The 27648-nt window shown below is 46.5% G+C and overlaps 1 protein-coding gene and 2 long non-coding RNA genes across 4 annotated transcripts in view; 1 reads left to right on the forward strand and 2 right to left on the reverse strand.

Annotated features, from left to right (window-relative positions):
- The window catches only part of LOC308460612, a 427618-nt gene that overhangs the window by 53095 nt on the left and 346875 nt on the right, over nt 1-27648 (reverse strand). The gene's annotated exons all lie outside the window — the stretch shown is intronic.
- On the forward strand, nt 509-27152 carry NMT1 (N-myristoyltransferase 1; the record flags this gene model as incomplete). The annotated part of the gene is made up of 12 exons (XM_080978974.1): nt 509-723; nt 8885-8993; nt 9374-9515; nt 9956-10074; nt 11492-11583; nt 12995-13111; nt 13757-13927; nt 15613-15721; nt 19532-19702; nt 22126-22293; nt 22581-22718; nt 23787-27152. 12 exons carry the CDS (start codon nt 509-511, stop codon nt 23805-23807), a joined length of 1572 nt encoding a protein of 523 aa, XP_080835100.1. The 3' UTR covers nt 23808-27152.
- On the reverse strand, nt 18021-19525 carry LOC308460689. The gene is made up of 2 exons (XR_013978725.1): nt 18368-19525; nt 18021-18327 (listed from the first exon to the last, which is right to left on the reverse strand). It is a non-coding gene; the product is annotated as an uncharacterized lncRNA (long non-coding RNA).

Below are 27648 nucleotides of genomic sequence, written 5' to 3' on the forward strand. Positions count from 1 at the left end.
TCCCACTTAAGGGTTTATTATTATTAATGTGTCACATCTTAGTGTATTTTTGGTCTTTGTGGAAGCTGCCAAGAGTGGCTGGGGAAACACAGCCAGATGAGCGGGGTACAAATAATAAATTATATTGTTATTGTTATTATTATTATTATTGTCACATTTGGGGTTTTCCTGCCTGAAGGGTCTATTATTATCATTATTATCAGTGCTTTTTTTTTTTACCCAAGAAAACCACCATTTTATAGTTCAAATCAGGAAAAATAAATATAGTAAATGGACAAAAGTATAAAAATTCACAAAATGTTTAGGGGTATGCGTCCCCCCAGGAAAAAGCACTGGTTATTATTAATTAAATTTCCATATCGCCGTTCATCAGACTTGAAACCTCCCAACTCCTAGTACAGCATTGACAACCAAGGCACAGGCAACCAAGGTCTGCTCCCCCCCCCCCGCCGCGTCAGCGCGGTTCACGTGCGCTGCGCTTCCGGTTCCCGCCCTGAACCGCGAAGAGATGACTACAAGTCCCAAAGTTCCTTGCGGCCGGCCGCCCAATCGCGGCCCGTCTTCGGCTTCTTTTGCGCAGGCGCGGCAGCCGGCGCGGCTGCCCTTTGCCAAGATGGCGGACGACAGTGATACAGCAGTGAGGCGGCCGTCAGGGGAGGAGGAGAACGACCAGCAGCACTGCAGCGACTGCGAGAATGAGGACGAGCACAACTGCAACCGAGGGTGAGCGGCTCTGAGCCGGTCCGGGTCGGGCCTCCACTCTCTGGTGTGAGGGGAGCCGCCCTGAGACACAACCGGCGGAGGGGGGGGGAGGCGGTCCGGTGGGAGGTGGAGAGAAGAGGCGGGAAATAAAACCTGCCCTGCCCACTTTCCCTTGGTGCGGCGCTTGATTGGCTGAGGCGACTGGGCGGTTGCGTCCTGAGTGGTTGGTTGCTCTGCCAGTCCGAAAGGGGGAGCCGCTGGTTCCTCGCCCGTTGCAGACCAGCGGCGTGACCGCGAAGGCGAAGCGTTTGCCGGGCCTGTTTCGTGTGAGGGATAAGGAGACCCGCCATAGGGAGGGGTCCGGGACCTAGATATTTGAGGGTTATAGGGTGGATGTGAAGGAAGTGGGCTGAAAAGCAGGAGCTTGAGGGAAAGTGTGGCCTGGGCGAAGGAGAGACTGGGACGGTTTTTATTGCATGCTTTTATTGTATAGAAAATGCATGTTATTCTGTAGCTCTAAGCATAAGGTTGGTTTCTCCTCTCCCCTACCACCCAAAAAAATAAGCTGTTACTGCACACCACGAGTTCCTGTGCCTTTAAACTGCTGGGTGAGGGGCAGAAATACAAGAGTTGCATTTCCACACACACCTTGGCTGGAGATTCTGAATTTCTGCCTCTCACAAAGCTGTTAAAAGAACCTTTGTTGGGGGCAGCCGGATACACTTGCCCCAGGCTCTGGAGGGCTAAGCCAGCTGGGGGGCACCGCCAGGGACCTGGTTGGCGGTGGGTCAGGAAGTGAAAGCGAAAATGGCAGCTGCAACCCAAACGAGAAGCCTCTGCTGCATTCTTATTTTTTTAAAAAAGCATTTCTGCCTGTGAATGTGCCTTTTTAAGTAGTGTAATCTAACCAATTAATGTGTAGCATTATTAGGGAATATATGTAGTACCAATGGGAAACTTAATTAGGACCAGCTGCTTATATCTTCTTTTTTTGTTACTGTCATAAATCATCCTTACAGTGGTACCTCGGGTTACATATGCTTCAGGTTAAATACACTTCAGATTACAGACCCTGCTAACCCAGAAATAGTACCTCGGGTTAAGAACTTTGCTTCAGGATGAGAACAGAAATCGTGCTCTGGTGGCGCAGCAGCAGTGGGAGGCCCCATTAGCTAAAGTGGTGCTTCAGGTTAAGAACAGTTTCAGGTTAAGAACGGACCTCCGGAACGAATTAAGTACTTAACCCGAGGTACCACTGTATTTGAAATCACCCTGTTGCTTTTATGGCAGGGTGATGCACTAAATGGTTTCTCAGTTGCTTTCAGGCCAACCTTACAGGATTTGCTCCCAGGATATATCAATCTAGTGCCTTTTTTGTTCAACAAGTATGAAAACAGGGACATGTTATGGACAAGCATTTATTTGAATATGGCCATTCCTCCTCAAAGTCTTCACCCTTGCTGCTAAGCTTATTTTTGATCATTGTACCTACATAGAGAACTATAGAACTTGGGCTCAAAAAGGCCAAGTAGTCATTAGCTGCACTAGCAGTCTCAGAACAAGAACATCTGCACACAAGAGGCTTGCCAGACCTTAGCATAATGTGACTCAACCAGAGCAGGACTGACTAAAACAGTATTTGGGAAATGTACGACAGCTGAGGCGCACACCCGTTTCTGAATTCAAATAAGATGCACACTTTCGTACTTGTCACAATAAATGTTTGTTTTGGTGGTGTAAGAAAGAATAAGGATGGCCTGCATCAAGGAAGCCCATCCCCTGTGTTCTTGCAGGAACTGTTCTGAGTGTAACTCCTGGTGAAAAAAGGAAAGGCAGCCTCCCCTGTGTACAGGTGCTATGGGCTCACAGGAACATCTGATTATGTAGTTTTATTTTTTTGATGACCCACTAACACTTCTCTCCCTGTAAATCATTGTGTCACAGTACATGGTTTGAGAATTACTAGCATGAGTAGTAATGCTCTTGCCATTAAGTAAGCCCCATTGGACTCAGTGGGGCTTTCTTCTGAATAAACGTGGATAGGATTCTGCTGTGAGGTGCCTGTAGAGTAGACTCCGAAGTACAAACTTGACTTGTTGGCTTTTGGGAAAGGCAGAAAATTTCCTAGGTCACTGCTTGATCTAAAACTGGGATGGAAAGCATTTTAAATGCAGTTATCTGTTACAGGAGACAGATGATGATGATGTCTTCAAAAGTTAGTAGCTTCCACATACACTTATACAGTTTCTGGGCGCAAAATGTGAAAGAGCTAAGGGGGCTATTTTCATTTACCATAGGCCTGAGTTAGATCCAGATTGTCAAGAAAAAATAATCAGTTAGAGTGTTACAAGAGTACAGTGGTACCTCGGGTTACATACACTTCAGGTTACAGACTCCACCAACCCAGAAATATTACCTCGGGTTAAGAACTTTGCTTCGGGATGAAAACAGAAATTGTGCAGCGGCAGCAGGAGGCCCCATTAGCTAAAGTGGTGCTTCAGGTTAAGAACAGTTTCAGGTTAAGAACGGACCTCCAGAACAAATTAAGTACTTAACCCGAGGTACCACTGTACATACGGTCAAACCAGCCAGTGTCTTGCTGTGTACTTCTAGTTTTCTTTGATACACTTGAGGAAAAAGGTTTGTTACCGTATTTTTCGCCCCCTTAGCTCTTAGTTTTTTTGGGGGGGGAAATAAAGGAAAAAAAAATTTCCCCCCCCCCAGGCGCGGGGGAAGCCCGAGCTTCCCCAGCCCCCAGAACAGGCTGCTATCCGCAAGCCTAGGGAGCCCGGCAGGAAGTCGTGCTGGTCTCCCCAGGCTTGCGGATATCTGCCCGAAGTTGCGCAGCTCTCCCACGGCTTGCAGAGAGCTGCGCAAAGCCTGAAGCCTGCAGGCAGCTCTCCGCCCCAGGTTTCGGGATGCAGGCAGCTCTCCGCAAGCTGTGGGAGAGCTGCACGACTTCGCGCCGGGCTCCCTAGGCTTGCGGAGAGCTTCCTGAAACCTGGAGAGCCAGAGGGGTTGGTGCGCACTGACCCCTCTCGCTCTCCAGGCTTCAGCGAAAGCCTGCATTCGCCCCATAGGACGCACACACATTTCCCCTTCATTTTTGGAGGGGGGAAAGTGCGTCCTATAGGGCGAAAAATACAGTATGTATAGGGAAAAGCTGTTTTTGCACTCTATGACTTGAAACAGCTCTTCTATATTTAAATAACTCCTAAATATCATCTAAGGAGCTTGCATGTGCTCATTGTGAATGAGCCTCTTAACCACAGTTTGTTTTGAAGACTGAGTTGACCCTGTACAGTGGTGCCCCGCAAGACGAATGCCTCGCAAGACGGAAAACCCGCTAGACGAAAGGGTTTTCCGTTTTTGAGTTGCTTCGCAGGACGAATTTCCCTATGGGCTTGCTTCGCAAGACGAAAATGTCTTGCGAGTCTTGAGATTTTTTTTTCGCTTTCCCCCCCCTTTATCTAATCTGCTAAGCCTTTAATAGCCTTTAATAGCCTTTTAGCAGCTAATCCGCTAAGCCTTTAAGCCTTTAATAGCCGCTAAACCGCTAATAGCGCTAATCCGTTAAGCCGCTAATAGGGTTGCTTCGCAAGACGAAAAAACCGCTAGACGAAGACTCTCGCGGAACGGATTAATTTCGTCTTGCGAGGCACCACTGTATGTATGAAAGATGAGAACCACTTAAAATTCAGGTGGTGGAAATGTAGCTATTGAATTAGATTAATCTGTTGAGCATGTATTTTCCTGTTCAGATGAACACTTACAGTACTCTTTTATATCTAATTAAATGATTTGTTCTTTCTCCCCTGCTTGGACAGATAACAAAGCAGCTTGTGCATATTTTCCACTCCTTTGTTGCAAAGTTTGCTTAGAACGTGAGGGGCGGTTCGACATCCCTGTTACACAAGTAGGTGGTTGACAGAGGGAGGAATAAATGCCTTTGAAGCAATAGCTGTGGCACTTGGCTCATCTTTCTAGAGGCTTCTTGCCTGAAAAGTTGAGTTTTTTTGGGTTCTTTCATCTCTGCAATAGGTGTCACTGGTTTGTGGGCGGACCTTCAGTCATTTAAAGTGTGTCTGTTTTTAGATGACCCAGCCAAAACTGTTTTCTCATTGTCACTATTATCACTCACATACAGTGGTACCTCTAGTTGCGTTCACCTCCAGTTACGTATCCTTCGGGGTACGTACGCAGCAAACCCGGAAGTATTTTTCCGGGTTTCACCGCATGCGCAGTGCATGCACAGAAGTGCTAAACCATACGCAGAAGCGGAACCTCCAGTTGTGAATTAATTGGGATGTGGCCTGACCTCCAGAATGGATCCCGTTCGCAACCGGAGGTACCACTGCCACAGTGGGAATATGTATGTGAGGCTATCCTGGCTTAATCAGTCTGGTTTGGCTTACCTCTTGGTTCATATTCCATGTTCTGGTTTGATGTGGTGTAGCACCCATAATCCAGATCTACAAAGTAATGGCTTCCTTCAGCGTACTGTGGGAATCTGTGGAAGCTGCTGAACTGTGGGTTTTGAGATAGTTATTATTATTTATTGGATTTATACACCACCCTATACCTGGAGATCTCAGGGCGATTCACAAACGAAATCATAATATATAAAATCAAATTAAAAACAATAGCCCAGTAAAAAACCCAAAAAAGAGCCACATTCTAAAAGAGTATTGGATGTCAATAAGATCAACCAAATACCTAGTTAAAAAGGAATGTTTTTGCCTGGTGCCTAAAGGTGTATAATGAAGGCGCCAGGTGAACTTCCCTGGGGAAGGCATTCCACAGATGGGGAGCCACTGCAGAGAAGGCCCGTTCTCGTGTTGCCACCCTCTGGACCTCTCGAGGAGGAGGCACACGAAGGAGGGCCTCAGAAGATGATCTCAGGAACCTGGTAGGTTCATATGGGAAGAGGCAGTCCTTGAGGTATTGCTGTCCTGAGCCGTTTAAGGCTTTGAATTGGGCCCAGAAAGCAATTTTTGTTCCTTACATGATACAGTAAGAGTTAAGGAAGATTCTGGAAGTGTTTCGATAAAAACAATACTTAGCATGTGTATAGTCCCCCCCCCCCCCTAGTTTTAATTGTATTAAAAGCACTTTTGGGTTGAAAGTGCTTTTTAGATATTAAAGTCACTTTCTTTTTAAAATCCTTACAGCAGCTCATGTAAGGTAGGTTTTATTATTCCAATTTTGTAGAGGGGCCTGCCTAAGTCTTTGTGAATGCATTGGAAAGGGCACATTTGAATCAAGGACTTCAGTTGCTGATGTAGATTGTGATATCACAACATGGGCATGCACTTGGGGCTCTTAAAGCATTGCTTCCATGGCTCCCACTATCTTGTGACCCATGTGTGGGGGCTGTGTGGATCTTCTTTGCCTTTCTGTTTCGGGTGTGTGCGGCTTGTTTGGTTTTGCTTCTCTCAGTAAACTGGAACTATCCACTCTTGATGGAGGAACCTGGTTTGCTTTGCCCTCAACTAGTGGTGCACAATGCGACCTTGTGGCTTAGCTGTCTGGTGGAGGTGAGTTGGCTTGGGAAGGACCCTACTAAGGGTTTAGAGAAGAGCCTTCTAGCTTTATGGTTGTCTTGCCAGATCTGGGGCACAAGATTCAGCACTGCAGCTGAAAAGTCTGTCTATCTCTTTTCTCTTAATTCCACTTGGGGCAGGGAATTCCACTTCCCTGACCCCAGCAACTAAGCTGTGAAGGGAGGCTTCATGCTGCCTATCAGAGCAGCCTCCCAACTCCTACTTGCGTGCAAGCAGGAGCAGGGTGGGGATCTCTCAGCTGTGAAGGGAGGCTTCACGCTGCCTATCAGAGTTTGCCAGACACCATCTAAGGAGCCTGCATGTGCTCATTGTGGATGAGCCTCATAATTCTTAACCATGGTTTGCTTTGAAGACTGAATTGACCCTGTATGTATGAAAGATGAGAGCCACTTAAAATTCAGGTGGTGGAAATATATCTATTAAATTAGATTAATCTGTTGAGCATGTATTTTCCTGTTCAGATGAACACTTACAGTACTTTGTCGTGGAGTACTTTATTTGCCACTGAGAAACATAGTATTTTCACTGCTGTCTCAGTAGGATCATTGCTCCTGTACTAATAACCAGTGAGCATCACATTTTTGAGTGTGTGAGCATTTGCAGTGCAGGAGATTTGTGAGATTCTCTGGCAACTGTGACATGAATGGCAATTGTGTGTAAAACTTACTGTGTGCAAAACTCTACAGAATGTGATTAGTCTGTGCTAAAATAGCTTTATGCTGCAGTCTGATTCTCTGTTTGGTTCCACTGCAATGCATGACCACACTATGCCGAGATTCCTTAATATCTAGTCCAGACTTATCCCTCTGGTTTCTGAAAAGATTACTTGCTGTAAGTATTAGCTGTAGATTTGCCAAGTAGGACTTAGAAGCACCTACATTTGACGTAGCATGGCTCAGCAGTCACTGTGAAACACTGGAGCACAGAAGTCTCGGATGTGAAGCAATGAGTGTTACATTGCAAGGATGTAGATTTTAGCTTAACATTAGAACTTCATAACCTGAAGAGCCAGTCATCAGGCAGCAAGCAACCCAGAGAAGTTGTAGCATAATGGTTTTATAGTTGAAGCCATGCAAATATCTGTCTGGGGTGCTTCAATCATGTAATTGATTGTTTTCCTGTTTCAGAGGAAGTTAGATTCAAAGAATGACTTTCAGCCTTTGTTCTATAGAATCCTGGAATTCCTTAGCAACTTATGCATGATTAATAAAAGGAAATTTATGCTGCCTTAGGTTCCACGATGAAAGAAAGGCGGGATATAAATATACTCAATGAACAAAACAAAATAAACTTCCCTAAAAAAACAGGTTGTCTGTCAGTGTGTTGTGCAATGTACTACCACAAAGATGAATGGGGAGGGGGTAAAATTTCATACTGAGCAGTAGCAAAGCCCAAGAGGCATGGCTCCACATAAAATATTCCTCCATCCCCAGAATCTTTTTCCAGCAGACGGGTTCTGCAGCAGCTCCTTGGTGGCTTCCATTAGGATTTAAAGTTGTGAGAGAAGCTCTTATCTTGGACCTAAAGCCAGCTTTTGCTACTTGTTTGGGTTTGCCAGCCATTAACAAACAGCTTGCACACTACTAATAGAGAATGCTGTCTGGTTTGTGCACTTGGCTTGTGCAGGGCTGCAGTGAGGCTCAGTAGATTTTGCTGACACCCTGTGCTGACAGAGAGCACTCCCTTGGAAGATACCCCAGAATCATATGCAACAGACCGAATTTCCATGGCAGGCATGCAGATTCATGTAGGGGGACATTTCGAACCAGTGTTCCATGGCGGCACATCATATGTTCCTCCATGGAAAGATATTTGTGGTGTGGGAGAGTGGGTGCATTGTGGGTACAGGGAACTTATTTTAATTTTGATACCTTCCTTTTCCCTGAAAACAAGGCCAATATATTATTTTAATCCACAATAACAAAACAGTGATTAAGAAGAGCGACAGAGGATTACTTTGCAGTTTAGGCAAAAAAAGAGGATTGCAAAGAATGCTCAAGGTATATTGTCTTTCGTCTTTGCAGCAGCCAGCATTGTGCTAAATTAGACAGGAGTTACAAGCTAAGAGTGTGCACATTGTGCTATGTGGATAGTCCATAACTGTGTTATAACTAGTCAGTGCTGGTGCAGTATTGTCAGGGCTTCTCACACAAGCGGTTCAATAAAGTCTCATTAAGGTGGAAAAATTGGGCCGAGGCAAAATTGCAGAAGACCTGGTCGCCTCAGGTAACTTGAGCAAATGAGTCGTGTCACATACTGCAGTCAACCCTTCTTTCCCAATTCCTTGCAAAACTGGAACACAGAGATACCCTCCTTCCCCCACACCACAAGAAGCTACAGATTGTGTGAAACGCACACATTTATTCCATGCAATTTAGTCTGTATAATTTGGGGTTCCAACCTTGCAAGACGGAAGGAGTCAGAGCAGTGGTTTCTTTCTTCCCGTACATCCACTAAGGAGCTAGCTTGAAAGAGTGAGTTTCCCCAAGGTGTATTGGTCAAAAGAGACCACGCAGAAGCAAACTGTGACCTTGGCACCCGGCCCCAGCTCCCTTCAAGCCCTGCTCTTAGCAGTTGATCTGTAAAGTCCCATCAGCCGTGTTTCATTTCTTCCTCAGTGGCTTAAGCCCAGCTGATGACAGTGGGGGGAAAAAGAAGAAAAAGAAACAGAAGCGGAAGAAGGAAAAGTCGGATCAAGTTGATTCAGCCCAAGATCAGACAGTAAAGGTAAAAAGCAAAAATATTTTGCAACAGGTTGGTCATGTTGAACCATCCTCACGTTCTCTTCCACTCCCTGAGCCTCCCATTCCCTATACTGTGTTCTTTTTTGGGTACCCATAAAGTTAAATTAGGAAAGGCTGGTGGGGATATATGCAGGGGAAGTTCTATGGGGACTGGTTGACCTACATTGTTGCATTTACATTTGTTCTGTTTTCAGTGTGGGTAGATGAGGAATGGTGGGGGTGGAGGGCAGTGTAGGCTTTGAATGTTCAATGGTTTTAAGGGGTAGCAGGAGAATGTCCTCTCCAAAATTTTAAACTTTCAGGGAGGGGGGAAAGTAGGACGTGGTGGTCGGTTGACTCATTGTGCCTTTGGTGTCTTTGCAGGTGACCTTGCCAGCAGAAAGAATGCAGGAGATTCAAAAGGCCATTGAGCTGTTCTCTGTAGGACAAGGACCTGCCAAGACAATGGAAGAAGCCACCAAACGCAGCTATCAGTTCTGGGACACACAGCCAGTCCCCAAATTAGGTACATAATCTTCTCCTTTCCTCTTTTTCTTCTATCTGGCTGGCTTTAAATAGTCTCAGAACATTGGAGAGATCTTTCCAGCCTGTTACTATGCCAATTTGGGCAATGGTTCAGCAGTCCCCAACATCTTGTGCATTCCCCAAACCTCAAGAAACTGTGTAAATTGTGTGAGTGGTCAAGCTGTGTGATGTTTCAGTCCCAGAAATGGGATTGCAGGTAGGTTGGGGAATCAGAGAATGTGGGCCCTTGCAGCAATGCTGCAGACGGGATCTTACTAGTTCTCTTGGACAGAAGCATATGGGACCTGGAAGAATTGGGGGTCTGGAGGCTGGAGTTGCCCAGGAAACTGTGCTAACGCATGTGGAGGGCTAGGAAGGTCCCTTCAGTAATTATTTGTCATGCATGACAGCAATCCTCTCTCTTTCTCCACCCATTCTCAGGAGAAGTAGTGAACACTCACGGACCCGTTGAACCAGACAAGGACAACATCCGCCAGGAGCCCTACACTTTGCCTCAGGGTTTTATGTGGGATGCTCTGGACTTGGGGGATCGAGGTGTGGTGAGTAGGGATGCAGCAGAACTAACCATCCTAGAAGGTTCTCCTCTAAACCATCTCCACCAACCTACTCCATTGCTACCATAGCGTCCAGTTTTCCATCTCAGGATTCTGACCACTTGCATTTTAAGGCTTTCCACAGCTTCGCTAGATGATCCATATTTCTCTTCTTTCCCTGTCCATTCCGTGTTTGGCTTTTCTTCTGGTGTCTTCATTTTGAGCATGCTGCTGTTCCTCTTTCTTTCTCTCCCTTTGCCCAGAGATTCCTCCTGAAAACCAGCTAGGTTTTTGTGCGGGTAAAGTTTGTCATAGGATTAATCTCATAGCTTTAAGCTTGGCTGGCTGGCTTGAGTCAACTGGATCTCTTCCTGCATCTCTGCATTGTTCTGCCTTGTCCACTTCTCTTCATTTTGCCCTTGTTTGTGCCATAGTTTTTCCGCGTGGCCCAAAACCTTTCCTGCTGATCATGTAGAGCCTACCAGCACTCTAAGAGTCAATTTTTATTGACTCGTTTACCTTTTAAAGCTGTTATTATTGATAAACATTTACATATATCATTTAAAACATGCGCACAATTTCATAACACTTTGTTTTTTTGTAACATTGACCTGATCTTTTTATCTCTTAAAAACTGGCCCTCTGTTACTGGTTTGAGACTCAAGACTACACTCGTACATCAACAATGGTTTGATGTTACTTGGATGAGTTGTAGCAAGCCTGAGCAAAGCATTGGGCTTTGCAGTCTCCCCTCTCCTGCCACTATGCAGCCAGGGAAAGGACTTGTAGCCAGAGATGGGTTTTGCTTTCCAAGGAGGTTAGCAACTTCCTGACATATGAGTCGGGAATCCTGGCTGAAAACAAACTGGCTAGCTAAACAAGCCGATTACATAACCCTTGTCTTGAAGTTGGATTGTTGTGAAACTTTGCAGGGGTTTTGGTTTCGCTGTCAACAAGTTACAGCTTGTTGTGTCACACAGACCAAGAATCGTAGCTTAAAACAAAATCACCCCCCTAGCTGCTAAATCACAGTTGAGCATTGTGTGTGAACGCAGCCTTTTTGTCCCAGTCTCATTTAAAAAAAAATGTTTGGTACATTGCAGCCAAGACACACCTGTCCCCTTAAACTACTTTGTCATTGAGTAGCAATTTTTGTTGTGTCAGTACTTCGCAGGGTAGTTGTTAGGGAGGTCCTTAAGATTCTTCTGCTGGTAGGCGATTGAGAAGATATGAACTACAAGTAGAAGTTGAAGTCGGGTCTTTCCCAGTCTATGTCTAAAGCTATTTTAATGTGCTGCTAGTTTCCCCTGCAGTGGCTCTCTAATAATTCTCGCCACAAGTGTCCTTTCGGATAACTCTGTACTCTTAAGAGGCAGCTTTGCTTCCTTAAGCAGATTATGCTTTTCTCTCTTGGTTTCTTCAGCTCAAAGAGCTGTACACTCTCCTGAATGAGAACTACGTGGAAGATGACGACAACATGTTCCGGTTTGATTATTCACCAGAGTTCCTCCTGTGGTGAGTTAAGGGTCCGTCTGAATTTCTCTGCGGTGGTCTCCATCTGTAAAAAATTAATACATAAAAATCAAAACTGTCTCCTTATGCTGAAAAAACTAAAATATTGACCCAAGGTCTTGACTTGCCCAACATGGGTCACTGCTACCCCATATCTAAATCCCCCTTTTCCAAGGGTCAGGGGGCACCTGTTAGCTCAATTGGCTAAAGCGTGGTTCTAATAACGCCAAGGTTGTGGGTTCGATCCCCATATGGGCCACCTGCATATTCCTGCATTGCAAGGGGTTGGATGATGAGCCTCAGGGTGCCTTCCAGCTCTATGATTCTATGCCTGCTTCTGTTCTGATAGTTTCAGTTGGAAACAGTAGAAACAGGGAACATATGTAATGTGGGTACATATGTGTGGGATAAGCTGGAACTCATGGAGTCAATCATTGTCAGCCACTGAGTCAAAATAGTGATAGATGAAGAGAGTTTCTCTCCAAAGGGCACACCGCCATACCAAGACAATTCTGCAGCCTCTGCAATTTATACAAATTAAGCATGCTTGGGTCATTTGTTCTACTGTGCTGTCATGCAGTCTGCCATCTCCTGGCCACTAGGAGTCTTGTTTTCTTCTTCCCCAGCTACCCCAGTTCTGAAATTTTACTGGGCATATATACTGCCAAGCCTATCCGTAAAGCCATGAAACTTGCAGCTGGAAACTTTGACTTTTTCATTGTGTGACGATCTGCTTTTCGTACCTCGAAAGTCGAATGGAATCCGTTCCGGAAGTCTGACTTCCAAAACATTCGAAAACCAAAGCGTGGCTTATGTTTGGCTGCAGGAAGCTCCTGCAGCCAATCGGAAGCCCTGTCAGATGTTCAGCTTCCAAAAATAGTTCGCAAACTGTAACAGTCACTTCTGGGTTTGCGGCGTTCAGGAGCCAAAACGTTTGGGAACTAAGCTGTTCAAAAACCAAGGTACGACTGTATACCACGGTAGAGGGGACCTGTGACCCTCAAGATATTGCTGGACTCTTAATACCCATCACAGAATTATAGAGTTGCAGAGTTGGAAAGGACCATGGGAGTCATCTAGTCCAATGCAGGAAACTTTTGCCCACCGTAGGGCTCGAACCCACAAACTGAGATAAATCTTCCCACCAAGCTATATCGGACCATTGGCCATGCTGGTGGGACTGATGGGAGTTGGAGTCCCACAGCATCTCAAGGGCCACAGTTTCCCCATCACCTGCTTTATACTGCCATGCTAAGTGTATCTGCCATTTCAGTATTACCTGCCTGGACTGCAGGGCCTCTTGAAGAGGTTTCCCCCGGGCTTATTACTTGGCAAAGCGCCCTGCGCTTCAGTAGCGATCTCATGTGGGCTTTTGGATCAAGATGTCTTTGACGAGACCCTGCGTTTCTTTCAGGGCTTTGCGTCCTCCAGGCTGGCTGCCCCAGTGGCACTGTGGTGTGAGAGTCATTTCCAGCAAGAAGCTGGTTGGCTTCATCAGTGCTATCCCGGCTGCTATACACATATATGACACGTAAGTCAAGCCACACACTTCTATCTCTTGACTTTGGATGCCCTTTGTGGATTAAAGAAAAGGTTTCAATTTGAGCTGGAGCCATTTTTCACTGTTTCCGCTCCATAACCTTTCAGATGTGCAGGGGAACCTTTGGGCGTGTGCAGAGTGCTTTTTTAATTTTGTGCTGCAAAAAAGTCGCGTGGAACAAGTCAACCAGGCTTGAACCCCAACACCTTTCGTGTTGCAAGTTACGTAGCGGCTGGGATCTTCTGGGGCTCTGCAGGCCTTTATAATAACAGGATGTGGGTGAGGTAGAATATTAACTGAATAGTATTGCCTGAAAACAGCCTAGTAAATTGGTGTATGCATAGAGAAACAGTGTGTGGGTGATGATAGGGACTTCAGCGTGGATATGAGACTTAATAAATCCAGCTAAAACGGAGGATTTGCAGAAGAGCTGAGGAAACTCCAAAAAATGTATTTGTGAAAAATTGTGTTATGTGTTTTTATATTTTTGTATTGTAAAATGAATTAAAATTTAAAAAAAAAAAAAAAAAGACTTAATAAATCCAGGACGGCCTTTCCTGCTCTCCTTCAGATCGCTTTTCAAAATGTGACAGAGAAACTGTTCTTCAGAGTTGTTGTCTTTCTCTTCCTCTGAAGGGAAAAGAAGATGGTAGAAATAAACTTCCTTTGTGTGCACAAGAAACTGCGTTCCAAGCGGGTGGCCCCTGTGCTGATCCGGGAGATCACCCGACGGGTCCACTTGGAGGGGATTTTCCAGGCTGTTTACACTGCCGGTGTGGTACTGCCAAAGCCTGTTGGTACCTGTAGGTGAGTGTCATTTCATTTCATTATTGAATTTATATGCCGCCCTATACCCAGAGGTCTCGGGGCGGTTCACAAAAAAGATCACAGTATGGGATGTTGATTAGGTCAAGCAAAGGCCTGGTTAAAAAGGAACGTTTTTGTCTGGCGCCTAGAGGTCTAAATAATGAAGGCGCCAGGCCAACTTCCCTGGGGAGAGCATTCCACAGACAGGGAGCCACTGCAGAGAAGGCCCCGTTCTCATGTTACTACCCTCTGGACCTCTCAAGGGGGAGGCACACGAACGAGGGCCTCAAATGATGCTTGCAGGGTCCGGGTAGATTCATATGGGAAGAGACGGTCCTTGAGCTATTGCAGTCCTAAGCTGTTTAAGGCTTTATAGGTCAAAACCAGCACTTTGAATTGGGCCTGGAAACTAATTGGTAGCCAGTGCAGTCGAACCAGGATCAGTGTAATATGCTCAAATCGTAATGTTCTGGTGAGCAGCCTGGCTGCTGAATTCTGCACCAGCTGAAGTTTCCAAACAGTCTTCAGAGGCAGCCCTACGTATAACGCATTGCAGTAATCTAACCTTGAGGTTACCAGAACATGGAAAACAGCAGTTAGGCTATCCCTGTCCAAATGGGGCATAGCTGGGCCACCAGCCGAAGCTGATGGAAGGCACTCCGGGCCACTGAGGCCACCTGAACCTCAAGTGTCAAGGTGTCTTACCTCGGCTTTACTTTTTTCTCCTCAAAGGTGGCTTCTGAGTTCCACGGTTCTTTCCCTCATGTTAGCTCTCCAATAGCATCCTGTCTTTTGCCAAACCTGTCAAACGCACTGTGGCGTTTGCCTCCTAGGATGGGTCACAATGAAAGGGTTAAAATGGGTGTGATGTGATTGGCCAGTGAGAATGCAAGGAGGGGGGAATAAAAGTTAGAGTGGGAGGTTTTGAAAGTCAGTTGAGTTGAGAGTTGAGGTTTGGGAGTTGAAGAAGGAAGAGGGAGGTTTAGGTGTGGGTTAGTAGAGTTGTATTGTGAGAGAGTGAGAGGAATTGTGAGGTGGAGTCAGATAGATAGTTGGAATAATCAGTTTGGAGTTGTTAGGAACTAAGAATAAGAAACTGCCAAGTAAAATTAACTGTAACCATAAGCTTGTTCCTGCATTTAAAAAATAAACTTGATTATTTGTTTGTTAACAACTGACTGGACTCCGTGTGTCCCCGTGAGATACGGGGTGGTGGCAGCGGAAAAAGCAATTGTAGTGGCGGCACAGGGTCAGTAGACCGTCAAACATCCGGGGGCCCCGTGTGTGATCGCCACACGCACCTTCAAGTCTCCCCTTCCCATGATACTCGTGCTGCAGCTGCGATAGGCAAGGGAGATCCTAGAAGTATCACCACTGCCCAGAGAGCAGGGCTCCATCTCTAACCCCTGACTGACTGGATAACAGGGGGAAGAGGGGGAAGAGGGATGCCGGGAAATAAATAATAGGGCTTTCCTGCAAGAAGAGTTTCAGCCATTGTTCTGGCAAGATGATTGATTGATTGATTGATTGATTGATTGTGTGTGTGTACCTTTCTGGGCCTAGGAGTAAAACGTACCTCCACTTTTAGGCGATACTGAGTTAGGCCTCAAGTTACTAAGGCTTCCGTGGAGGAATGATGGGATCCAAGTGGGATGTCTAACCAGGAAGGCTCCTCTTTCCGGCAGGTACTGGCACCGGTCCCTGAATCCGCGCAAGCTGATTGAAGTAAAGTTTTCCCACCTGAGCAGGAACATGACTATGCAACGCACCATGAAGCTCTATCGGCTTCCGGAGGTCTGTGATGGGCAGGGCAGTAACCTCAGTGGGGCCTTTGTGTAAGAATCTTTCAAGCTGAGATTGTACATTTGCCACACTTTTCCTCACGCGAGCGAGGCAAGGAGTTTCAGAGCATGCGGGGACCCTGACCTTTCCGCACTATTTCCCCACGCGCCACTAGTTCCATGTGCAGTCATACCTTGGTTCTCGAACTTAATCCGTTCCAGGAGTTCATTCGACTCCCAAAACCGTTCGAAAACCAAGGCACAGCTTCCAATCGGCTGCAGGAACTTCCTGCAGTCAAGCGGAAGCCGCGTCAGATGTTCAGCTTCCAAAAAATGTTCGCAAACTGGAACACGTCCGGGTTTGCGGCGTTCGGGAGCCAAAACATACAAGTACCAAGGCGTTCGAGAACCAAGGTATGACTGTACACTCTGGGCCCAAACCAGATTGCATTTAAATGAGAAGTACCTTGTGATCTGAAGCCTGAGCTGTACCCCTTGAGGTCAGGAAAGATTTCCTTCTCACCCCGATCGCATCTCAGCATTAGTTTTTCTTAGGTTCTCCCCCGCCCCGTTCTCCTTCCTCCGTATCACCAGAGATTCTGCATCTAGAGCAGCAATCCCAAACCTTGCCAAGGGCACACCGGAGTCCCGGGAGAGAACTGCTCACGAGCCGCAAAGAAATAATTACAGGCTCCTCTGAGCCCAGCTCATCCATCTGCAGAGAAGATTGCCAGCTGCATCTCTGCGCAAGGTGTTATCTTGGCCTTGCCTCCTCCTAATCATTCTCTTCCATGGCTGGATAATTCCGCAACATCTCTGCATCAGAATGTGATTGGAGCATTCAGTCCCTCTTGTAGCGCAGGGACCACAGAAGGTTTGCTTATTTGGTCTCCAGGGAAGGCAGTGCTCTGGGCTTGTTTCCTTCGAAATCTAAAGGCACACACTGCAGAAGCATGATTCACAGAGGAGGCAACCTCTCCTGTGTGGGAAGTTCTCTCTTATAAAAGGTAAAGGGACCCCTGACCATTAGGTCTAGTCGCGGATGACTCTGGGGTTGCAGTGCTCATCTCGCTTTACTGGCCAAGGGAGCCGGCGTACAGCTTCCGGGTCATGTGGCCAGCATGACTAAGCCGCTTCTGGCGAACCAGAGCAGTGCACGGAAACGCCGTTTACCTTCCCGCCAGAGCGGTTCCTATTTATCTACTTGCACTTTGACGTGCTTTCGAACTGCTAGGTTGGCAGGAGCAGGGACCGAGCAACGGGAGCTCACCCTGTCGCAGGGATTCGAACCGCCGACCTTCTGATCGGCAAACCCTAGGCTCTGTGGTTTAACCCACAGCTCCACCCCCGTCTCTTCTCTCTTATACCCTAAAGCTAAAGCTTGCACATGGAGGATGGCACCCTTAATTTCAGAATAGTTGGGGGGGTGGAATGTTGACCCATTTGACAAACCACAGAAGGGCAAGTAATGAATAGACAAATGGATTTTTTAAAAGTAACATTGGTCATTTATTATGTTCTGGAATGGCAAATTTCCAGGCAACATTCATCCATATGATCCTTTTGCTGTGCTATAGTGTAACATATATTTATATTCCTTTAACAAGATAATAATTAATAAAAAGGTGCTTTCTGGGGAAAAAAGAAAAACCAAAGAGAAGGCTTCTTTGTAGAGTATAAGGGTGAACTGCTCTTTTTTTAATTCGGGAGAAAAACTTGCATCAGCCACCAGAAATGTTGGAAATGTAGATCAAGAGCCAAGATGGTGGGTGATACAGCGATTATGTGCCCCCCCCCAACCAACATTTTTTAGGAATTTTTCCCAGCATCAGATTGGCTACTAATGCAGAGTGGGGGTGCTTCCCTTTCCCTTCACTTGGAGTATATGTCTTGTTTGCTTGAGACACTAGCTCCAGATGCACCTGCTTTCTCTTCTCATGCCCCCACTATAATGTGAATTATATTTAGGTTGCCTGGTAAGGAGCTAGAAGATGGGTGGCCCTACCCTTGGATGGGTATTTAGACAGCCTTAGACCCTTTCCTGATTCTCTGGCTGTAAATATTCTGATTCCAGAGTTGATCAAATGTGGTTTATTGTGTCAAAGTGTATTTGCTTGAAGTCGGGACGTAAAGAGGGTTCACCTTTTTAAATTGGGAGAGCATCAGGTCTCTGTAAGTTGAGCTTAGCTCTGTGCTGGTGTTTCCGGCTGCCATGTGGAGTTGCTGGGCAAGTGGTCATCTCCCAAGCTCACGGCTGTTCCCTGTGCTGATTGGGTGGTTTTTGCTACTGGTCCCTCCCCCTTTTTTAAAAAAAAACAACTGAGATGTAATAGAGGGAAATCCTTCAGTTTCCGAGTGGCCCTGGCACACAGGTGTTTGAGCACTGTTTGGTAACAGTCGCTGGGTGGCAACCATGCCATGTGAACCACCTGAAATAGTTGGGGCACATCTTTTGAGATTACCCATCATACCACAATTGCAACAGTGATTTCCAGAAAGGTTCCAGTGTGACTCTGTGCAACTCTGCACTAGCACCATATTTTGGGTTGTCGTAGTGCCCCTTACTTCTCCCTGCCAGTGGGCAGCAAACTGGCACAGAATCTGATCTGGTAAATGTGTCTGGAGGAGTTTCCACCACCCCCATTGCCCTTAAATGCACTTGGTCCCCCAAGAAAGCCTTATGTGGCTGCTTCCTAATTCTCTGGATCTCATGCATTAAACCTTCCAAAATTGTCCTTATCTAGCCACTTCCCTTCTGTGCCTGGGCAATAAAGGTAAAGGGACCCCTGACTATTAGGTCCAGTCGTGATTGACTCTGGGGTTGCGGTGCTCATCTCGCTTTACTGGCCGAGGGAGCCGCGTACAGCTTCCGGGTCATGTGGCCCGCATGACTAAGCCGCTTCTGGCGAACCAGAGCAGCGCACGGAAACGCCGTTTACCTTCCCGCCGGAGCACTTTGAGGTGCTTTTGAACTGCTAGGTTGGCAGGAGCAGGGACCGAGCAACGGGAGCTCACCCCGTCACGGGGATTCGAACTGCCGACCTTCTGATCGGCAAGTCCTAGGCTCTGTGGTTTAACCCACAGCGCCACCCGTGTCCCTCCTGGGCAATACGATTAGCTCAATATAATATTCCTTTCCGTCTGAGCCACCCCCGGGCCAACACAAAAGTGCTTTCACTGGCCAGGACTGCAATCTCCAGCCACAGGAATGTGCATGCAGAAGGTTCATCCACGTAGCTCTGGGGACCCTGCGCATAGGTTTGCTTGGCACAGAAGCTGCACAGCACAGGCGCATTTCACAGCTGTCACAGCAGGAGGAGCCAGAGAACAGGGCTGTGCAGTCTCTGATAAGATTTCTCTGCTGGCGTCAACTTGGAGTGAAGGCGCCAAGCAGCGCCTCATCGCAGAAGGAGAGCGAAACAACCCCGAACAATTTTTAGAACAAATTGCTTAGAAACTGTTGAAGAAGGACGTGGTAGTAAAGGGCACCTGTGGATCTAGTTTATCAGGGTTCAAACTTTCCCCCGTCCCTAGAGATTGAACACTGGGCATCTTGGCGGGTATTCAGCTAAGCTTCCATCAGCGTAGACCCCTCAAAATTAATGAGCACGACTCAAGTTAGGTCCATTCATTTCAGTGGTTGTCCTTGCAGTAAAACTTAGTTGAAAACCACCCTTGTCACTGAGCCACAGCCCATCCTCCAGAAGTCCTGAGGGTACGGTCTGCAAACCGCCAGTCTAGCTGTGAAGCCCGTCCTTCACTGTCAGCCAGGATCCCCAAATGCCTTTCTAAGCAAACCCTTTTCCTCTGACTCTTCCCCCAGACTCCAAAGACCCCAGGGCTGCGGCCGATGGAGCAGAGAGACATCCCTGCTGTGCACAAACTTCTGGCTGAGTATCTGAAGCTGTTCAACTTGACCCCTGTCATGAATGAGGAGGAGGTGGAGCACTGGTTTCTACCCCAGCCCAACATCATAGACACATTTGTAGTTGAGGTGAGGAGCGCTTTATTCCCTGTCACTTCACAGCCAATGAGCAGAGGGCAGAGAGAAGGGGTTGGGGAGTTCTGCAGTCTGTCTCCCCAGTCCTGCTGAATATGAAGTAGGACAAATTGCATGCAGGTGGGCAGATGCATCATAATTATTATTATTATTATTATTATTATTATTATTATTATTATTGGTGTCACATCTTATGACCTCACTCCACAGACAGAATCAAGATACTTAAATACAGTCGTACCTTGGAAGTCGAACGCCTTGCCAGTTGAACATTTTGGCTCCTGAACATCACAAACTCTGAAGTGATTGTTCTGGTTTGCAAACGTTCTTTGGAACCCGAACGTCTGTCGCGGCTTCCAGTTGGCTGCAGGAGCTTTCTGCAGCCAATCGGAAGCCGCGCCTTGGTTCCCGAATGTTTTGGAAGTCGAACGGACTTGCAGAATGGATTCTGTTCAACTTCCAAGATACCAGTGTATACGTTTTTAAGTACAGAAAAAGCCATACTCCTTTGGGATAAAAACAGCCGTGAACATTTGTGTGAAGTGAATATATGAAGGGCATTGCTGTACTTGCAGTCAAATTTAGCAGATTTTTCACGCATTCAAGCTGAATAAGGTGTTAGAATGGATTTTGCTCTTGTAGACTGCTGGTGGGAGGGAATGCCAATTTTAATGCTCCCCCACATAGAAGAATATCCTTGTAAATCACTGGCTCCCAAACTTATTTTCCCATAGACAGCTTGAAAATTGCTGAGGGGCAGTTAATGATTTTTCTTCCTGTTGCAGCAATTGCAATGTGCTTGATTTTTCTTCCTGTTGCAGCAGTGGCAATGTGCGTGATTTTTAATTGTATTTTTATTGCTTCGTTTATGTCTTATGTATTTTAATGAATAGGCAATCCCCCCATTTATGCGCTTTCAGTATGTGTGAGACCGCACACAAATGTATTTGCCAAACCTAGAAGTGACCCGAAAATGTCACGAGAAGAGGCAGGGCAGGGGCAGAACATGGTGTTTGCCGGCTTTTTCAATGGTGTTTCAAATATTTCACTTAAATGTGCAATGCCTGTGTAAATGGGGGTGTGCCTGTATTACAGTTTGAACTCCACAGAATTCAAATTGTAATACAGTAAATTGCAATATAAGAAGCAATAAAAATACAGTGGTGCCCTGCAAGACGAAAAACCCGCTAGACGAAAGGGTTTTCCGTTTTTCGATGCGCTTCGCAAGACGAATTTCCCTATGGGCTTGCTTCGCTAGACGAAAAAGTCTTGCGAGTCTTGCGATTTTTTTCGCTTCCCCCCTCCCTCTTTCTAAGCCGCTAATAGCCTTTTAGCCGCTAAACCGCTAAGCCTTTAATAGCCGCTAAACCGCTAATAGCGCTAAGCCGCTAATAGGGTTGCTTCGCAAGACGAAAAAACCGCTAGACGAAGAGACTCGTGGAACGGATTATTTTCGTCTTGCAAGGCACCACTGTACAATTAAAAACCAGTACCAATATTTCATGTACTGTCTTCAGCCACAAATCCACAGGCATGCTGCAGGCCCCCTGAATGAAGCTTATGGACCACCGGTTTGGGACTGCTGCTGTAAATTCAAAAGTAACAAGTATTCCCACATCAGTGGAGAGGTTCTAGCTCAGCCCATTCCTTGCTGTGCTAGGTTTCTGCATGGCTTTCCCCCACCCGCAGTCCGAAGTTCTGTCCATTAAGAGTCATTGCCATCTTAATTCTCAATCCATTTTGTTTCTTTTCTAAAGCAGAATAATATTGTACCCTGTTTTTCGCTCCATAAGACACACTTTTTTTCCTCCTAAAATGTATGGGGAAATGTCTGTGTGTCTTATGGGGCGAATGCACTGGACGGCAGAGGGATCCCTCGGCTGCTGCTGCAGTCGTGAGCTGAGGGATGCCTCTGCAGCCGGAGCCATGGCTCCCATCTGTCGCTCGCTGTAAAGCCAGAAGAGCAAGAGCCGCTGACATGCTCTGAGCAGCTCTTGCTTTCAAGCAAGAGCCGCGCAGAGCGTGTCAGCGGCTCTTGCTTGGCTTTATAGCGAGGTGGGAGGAGGGATGGGCAAGCCAAGTGAGAGCTGCGCAAAGCGGGACAAAAGTCATGTAAGCAGCTCTCGTTTTGCTTGCTTTAAAACAAGAAAAGCCAGAGCAGCTTACACGCTCTGCGCAGAATATATTTTTCTTCTTGTTTTCCTCCTCTAAAAACTAGGTGCGCCTTATGGTCAGGTGCGTCTTAGGGAGCGAAAAATACAGTAATTGGAGAGAAGGGAGGAATGAGATCTTCTTGCCCCGCTAAGTTGGAGAGGGCAGGCCCGATGGCCGATGAAGCCCACTTGCTTCCCCCACAGCTGAAGACTGACAGAGTCTGGGGGATTTAATTCTAAAATGTATCTCACTGTTTACTTCAGAACACCGATGGGGAGGTGACCGACTTCCTGAGTTTCTACACCCTGCCCTCCACGATTATGAATCACCCAACCCACAAGAGCTTGAAGGCGGCCTATTCATTCTACAATGTCCACACCAAGACACCACTTCTCGACCTCATGAATGATGCCCTTATATTGGCCAAGATGGTAAGCTGCGCTCTTTAGGTTACGTTATTTCCTTAATGTAACATTCGGGGAAACGTGCTAAAAACAATCTTGTTTATCAGAGCCCAATATATATGTTAAGGAGACCTGAGGAGCAGTACAGAATTGATAGTCCTGAATGTCTGAGTTACGGGATTTTTTTAAAGCAACATTCACACACTCATGGCACTTGAGGGGGGGAAAACTGGCCTATTTTTTTCTGGATGCTAAGGAATTACAAAGCATACAAATAAGCCCAATGTGTCTCCCTTCCATACCTCTTTGTGCAGAGGGGCTTTGATGTTTTCAATGCACTGGATCTCATGGAGAACAAGACCTTCCTGGAGAAGCTGAAATTCGGGATCGGAGATGGAAATCTGCAGTATTATCTCTACAATTGGAAATGCCCCAGCATGGGGCCAGAGAAGGTAGGTGACCATTGCTGTAGAGCAGGGACGTCCAACGCCTAAGAGACTGCGATCTACTCTCGGGGGGGGGGGGGAGCAGGCAGTGATCTACCCCTTTTGGGGGAGTTCAGGTCATATTTGTTAAACCTTTTTTTAGGAAGGAGAGTCCTTTTTTAGGGGTTCTGGTCTAAGTTCTTGACTTTGTTTAGGGAGGAGAATCCCATTATTTTGGGGTTCAGGTCAAAGTTGCTGACACTCCCGTTTTTGGATAGAAAAGGAACAAATTTTAGAAGGGGGGAATGGGGGGAAAACACTCACCTAAAAATCACAAAGTAAACAATCTGCCTCTGAGCAAAAACTCCAGCAATCATGCGCAAATGGAGGATAGGGATATGCCCGGGGGTCTCACGGCGGTTCACAGAATAAAATCAAGATATAGAACCACAAAATACCTACTAAAAATAACAACCCAATAGCTGCCCCCCAAACAAAAAAACACATTTGGTTGATGTAAATTGGATCAACCAAAGGCTTGGTTAAAAAGGAACGTTTCTGCCTGGCGCCTAAAGGTGTATAGTGAAGGCACCAGGCAAACTTCCCTGGGGAGAGCATCCCACAGACGGGGAGCCACTGCAGAGAAGGCCCCATTCTCGTGTTGCCACCCTCTGGATCTCTCAGGGAGGAGGCACACGAAGGAGGGCCTCAGAAAAGGATCACAGGGACTGGGTAGGTTCGTATGGGAAGAGGCGGTCCTTGAAGTATTGCGGTCCGGGGCTGTTTAAGGCTTTATAGGTCAAAACCAGCACTTTGAATTCGATAGCCAGTGCAGTCGAGCCAGGATCCGTGTAATACGCTCAAACCATCTCGTTCCGGTGAGCAACCTGGCCGCTGAATTCTGCACTAGCTGAAGTCCTACGTATAACGCATTGCAGTATACAGATGCATCTCTGCGCTTCTTGGTCCTCGCCACTGTAACTGTTGGGCCACAAGGCCTCTTTTGTGCAACTGGACAGCTTGCATCCATCCACGAAGAAACAAAAGTTCTCAACCTTTCTTAACCCTTCCCCTCTATGCCGGTTATTTCCATAGGTTGGCTTGGTGCTGCAGTAACCAGTAATCTCTGGAGAAGGGCTGGCAAAGCCGCTGAGGACGGGCTAGAGTGGAACTGCTGGCCGTTGCCGTTCAGATGTCTATGGAAGTGCGACCCTCCTGCGGAGGAGCTGGCGCCCCCCTACACTGGCCATGCGGACCGTCCACTGACACTTCTGATGATTGTACCATGCGCCTCGGAGTGCGCCGACATGTTAGCATCAGCACTTGGCCTCTTCTCCCCCCCCCACCCCGTACAACCACGATCAAGGGAATGTAACTGCTGAAAAACTAGCTCACAATTGGCATATATTGGAGTTAACGGGTGAATAATAATAAAAATATATATTATATATTCTATACTTTAACCATGTTTGCTGTTCAGCGGAACTGGGACTGGAACCACGGGGTTGCTTAGCTTTCTGTTGTAGAAATCGCGTTGAAAATGGCCCAGATTGCCCCAACCATCACCAGCAAAATTAGTGTTTTGTGGTGCATCCCAACTCCCAGCTATATCCAGTGTTTCTCGGTGACATCTAAAGCACAATTGAGCTTCAGTGTGAGTTTTCTCTGGTGTGGTTGCCCAAGGCTGGTGCCAGTTAATGATGTTGGGGGTTTATTTGTTTTTAAAGCCTATTTTCTGCCTTGTGCATGCAGCAAAGGGCTAACGTGCTTAATACTCCAGCTTTTCTTTTGGAAAGAAATAAAGGGCTAATTTAGTGACTTACGGAGCTGTTGCAGAACTGAACTCTTGTGGGATGATGTATGTAGCTGTCCCATCTCTTCTGTCCTGGACTTGCGCTAAGGTCTGTCGCTGCGACACTTGGACTCTCCAAACTGTTAACAGCCTGTGCCTTTTGGCTCTTAAAATCCATATTGGCCATGCCTTGCTTTATGGGAGCAGTTCTTCATTTTCCCCCTCCAAGAGATGGGAGTTATTAGGGGCTTGCGATGTCTTGGAACTACAGCTCCACCCCATCTGTGTTTTCCTACAACAGAATCGTACGCTCTGCCCGTTTTTCGACCTTTCCTGAGCTGCAGCGTCTCCCTTCTGCTTAAGTCAACTAACAGTCCGCTTGTACTGCCCAGGCCTGAAAAGAACATTTTTGTGCTCCCTTCTGTGAGAATCTGCTGATATTATGAGAAACTTTCCTGGCAGTTGTGCCTGTTGCCTGTCTGCATAATCCCATGAGAATTTCATTCAAGCTATCATGGGAATGGCTATCTGTAAGTTTGCCAATGAATACTTGCAACGGGAGACAGACCATATTATGTTGCTGGTGTATCTGTTACAGCCAGGTTATTTTACTTCCTGAAGTTGGGAAGATCAGGCCTTCATTCGAGGGCTTCTGCTCAGTGACCTCTTTCAAGGAAGAGGCTTTCCAGTTTCCCAGTGAAAATGTGACCCAACACTAAGGAGATAAGTCTTTCTACACCCACCGTTCCTGTCCGTCTTCCAAAATCAACAGATTTGCTATCTGTGCAGTGAACAAGATGGATGGGCCTTGTCTTACAGAGGGCTCTCCCAAGTTTTGCTACGGTGGGAAACACCACCAGGGAAATGGGCTTTTCGAAAGGTCTTCTCCATATCTGGAAGGCGTTGGAAGTCATCTGCTGGAAAAGAAGGATGGCTGAAAAGAAGCTGGGACCGTGAAGAAGAGCAGGAGGGAGGAATTGGCCTCCCATGAATTAAAGAGGTGCCACTTGGATCTGTGAAAACCCATCGGTGGCGTTTGTGGTGGGAGACAGCCACTCTACTTCAAGGTTTGAGCTGAGATCCTAGGAAGGGTGTAACTCTTATCGTAGCCAAGTCAGTGGCTTTTATGTTGTTTTTTTTTAAAAATACCATTTAATATAAAAATTTATAAGAAATTCACATTAAAAAATACAACACAATTCAATGAAATTTGCTAAGAACTGGCTAAAAAATGCAACTGTATCCCAAATAAAAATAAGCAGTGTACATAAGGGGAAAGGGTCAAGAGTTTGGACAGGCTTAGGAAAACTTGAGTTTTTAAGAGGCATTTAGATGTCGTCATGGTCCCTGCCTCACAGATTTCCAGAGGGAGGGCATTGCAGAGGTCAGCTTGGTTTTCATTGAAGGAGATGCTCTGCTAGCTATCCTGGTCCTGTGTTGTTTAGGGTTTTAAATGTTAACAACAAAACCTGTAGTTTAGGCTGGGGAAACCTGTGTCTACATCCTTGGGATGGGGAATCTGTGGCCTTCCAGCTGTTGACTGCAACTCCCACCATCCCTAACCACTTACCATGCTGCCAGGGGCTGATGCGGGTTGGGAGTCCCAACATGAACTGGGGACACCACAGGTGTGCCTCCCCTAATCTAGGCCATATCCTGTCAGACTGAATCTCCATAGAGAAAAATAGCATGCATAGGGGAGAAGGCTGGACTGCAACCGATCTTCCTCACCTCTAGCTTCTTTGTATGGTGGAGCATCCATTTCTGTGACTACCCGTTCTCTGAAATGGTACAATCCAGACACATTTACCACCTGAGTTAAAACTGGGTCCCAAGTGCGGTTCCTTCCACTGCTGGGCAGAAAAGACAGCATTATCTAGATAACTTGGCACCTCCTCAAAGTGCTATATCTGTTGCAAAAGATGTATATCTCATTCCTTACTTTGCCGACGGCTTTCTACCCAAGCATTGTATTTTGGAAACGGACCCTCCTTCGTGAAGACTGATTCATAAAGACGTAATGGTTTCAAAACACGTTTGGAGGAAGAGGAAATCCCCCTTAAGCTAGAAACCAGCGATTGTGCAATTCTTGTGTCGTAGGCTGGCAACGCCTGCAGCTTTTAACCTGCTTGTGCAGTTGACTCAGAGCTTGTTACGTCACCCGTGGAGGTTCAGTAGAACATTACGAAAAGGATCTCTCCCGTGATCTGTGCTTGCTTTGTCCAAGTTGCCTTTGCGTCTTTCCACGGTCAAGTGTTTTGCTGCTTTATTCAGAAGGAATACCTTCATTTCCTCCCGAGAGGGGTTTGAGAAAACACCCCCTTGGATTTCCAGTGCTTCGAAAACTTCTCAAGAACTATAAGCCTGACGGCAGCAGCTCCTTCGACAGGACATGCCTCTGGCATTGAAAGAGCACTGGAGTTTCCCTGGCTAATTCCCGTTTGCTTCGCAGACATGCTCCCAGCTCTAGATTCTGTATAGACTTTGATAGTTCCGCTTCTAGCATTTTGCCCTTGGTTTTGCATCCATTTTCATTTTGGATACGCTTTTGAGGTGTGCTGTGATGAGGACACAGACATCCAGCCTGGGCTTGTGCGTTTCTCTCTCTATATATTGCAGTCTCTGTATAGCATTCTTCAAATGTGATAAATGTGTAATATTCCTTTTCACCCCTTGTGTGCTTATTGGTGGGGAGTATCTGCTAACTGGGCCAAAGATCTGACAGTGGTATCTTACTTCAATGGCTTTTGAGTGTGTGACTAAGATGGGAACCACATGAATACAGTCATGCCTGGTGGGGTGGGGGTGAGGGCTGTGAGTGCAACAGTGGCTTTTTAAAAAGTCCTGCTGAAAGTAAGGTTTTCCATTCTGAAGAGGCAGGAGAACACTTCCCAACCTCACGTCTCCTGTGTGCTAATGGGAGATGGCTCAGCAGTGCAGGACATATCTCCCTCGCATGTCCCTTACTGTGGATGCAGAGCTTATTAATCTGTTCTCAACGGAAGGGCTTTTTAAGGGTCTGGCTATATGTTGAGTTCTACCAGCAAAAGAGCTCTGTCTTCAGAGAGCTTCCTGCTGGAGGGGATTCAGTAAAGAGCAATCCCAAAGTCTATAGTAGGGCCAACCAATGTTTAACCAATCAAAACATTGCAGAGGAGGAGATTA

Source organism: Podarcis pityusensis (genome assembly GCF_964106645.2).
Source record: "Podarcis pityusensis genome assembly, chromosome: 13".
NCBI classification, from domain to species: domain Eukaryota; kingdom Metazoa; phylum Chordata; class Lepidosauria; order Squamata; family Lacertidae; genus Podarcis; species Podarcis pityusensis.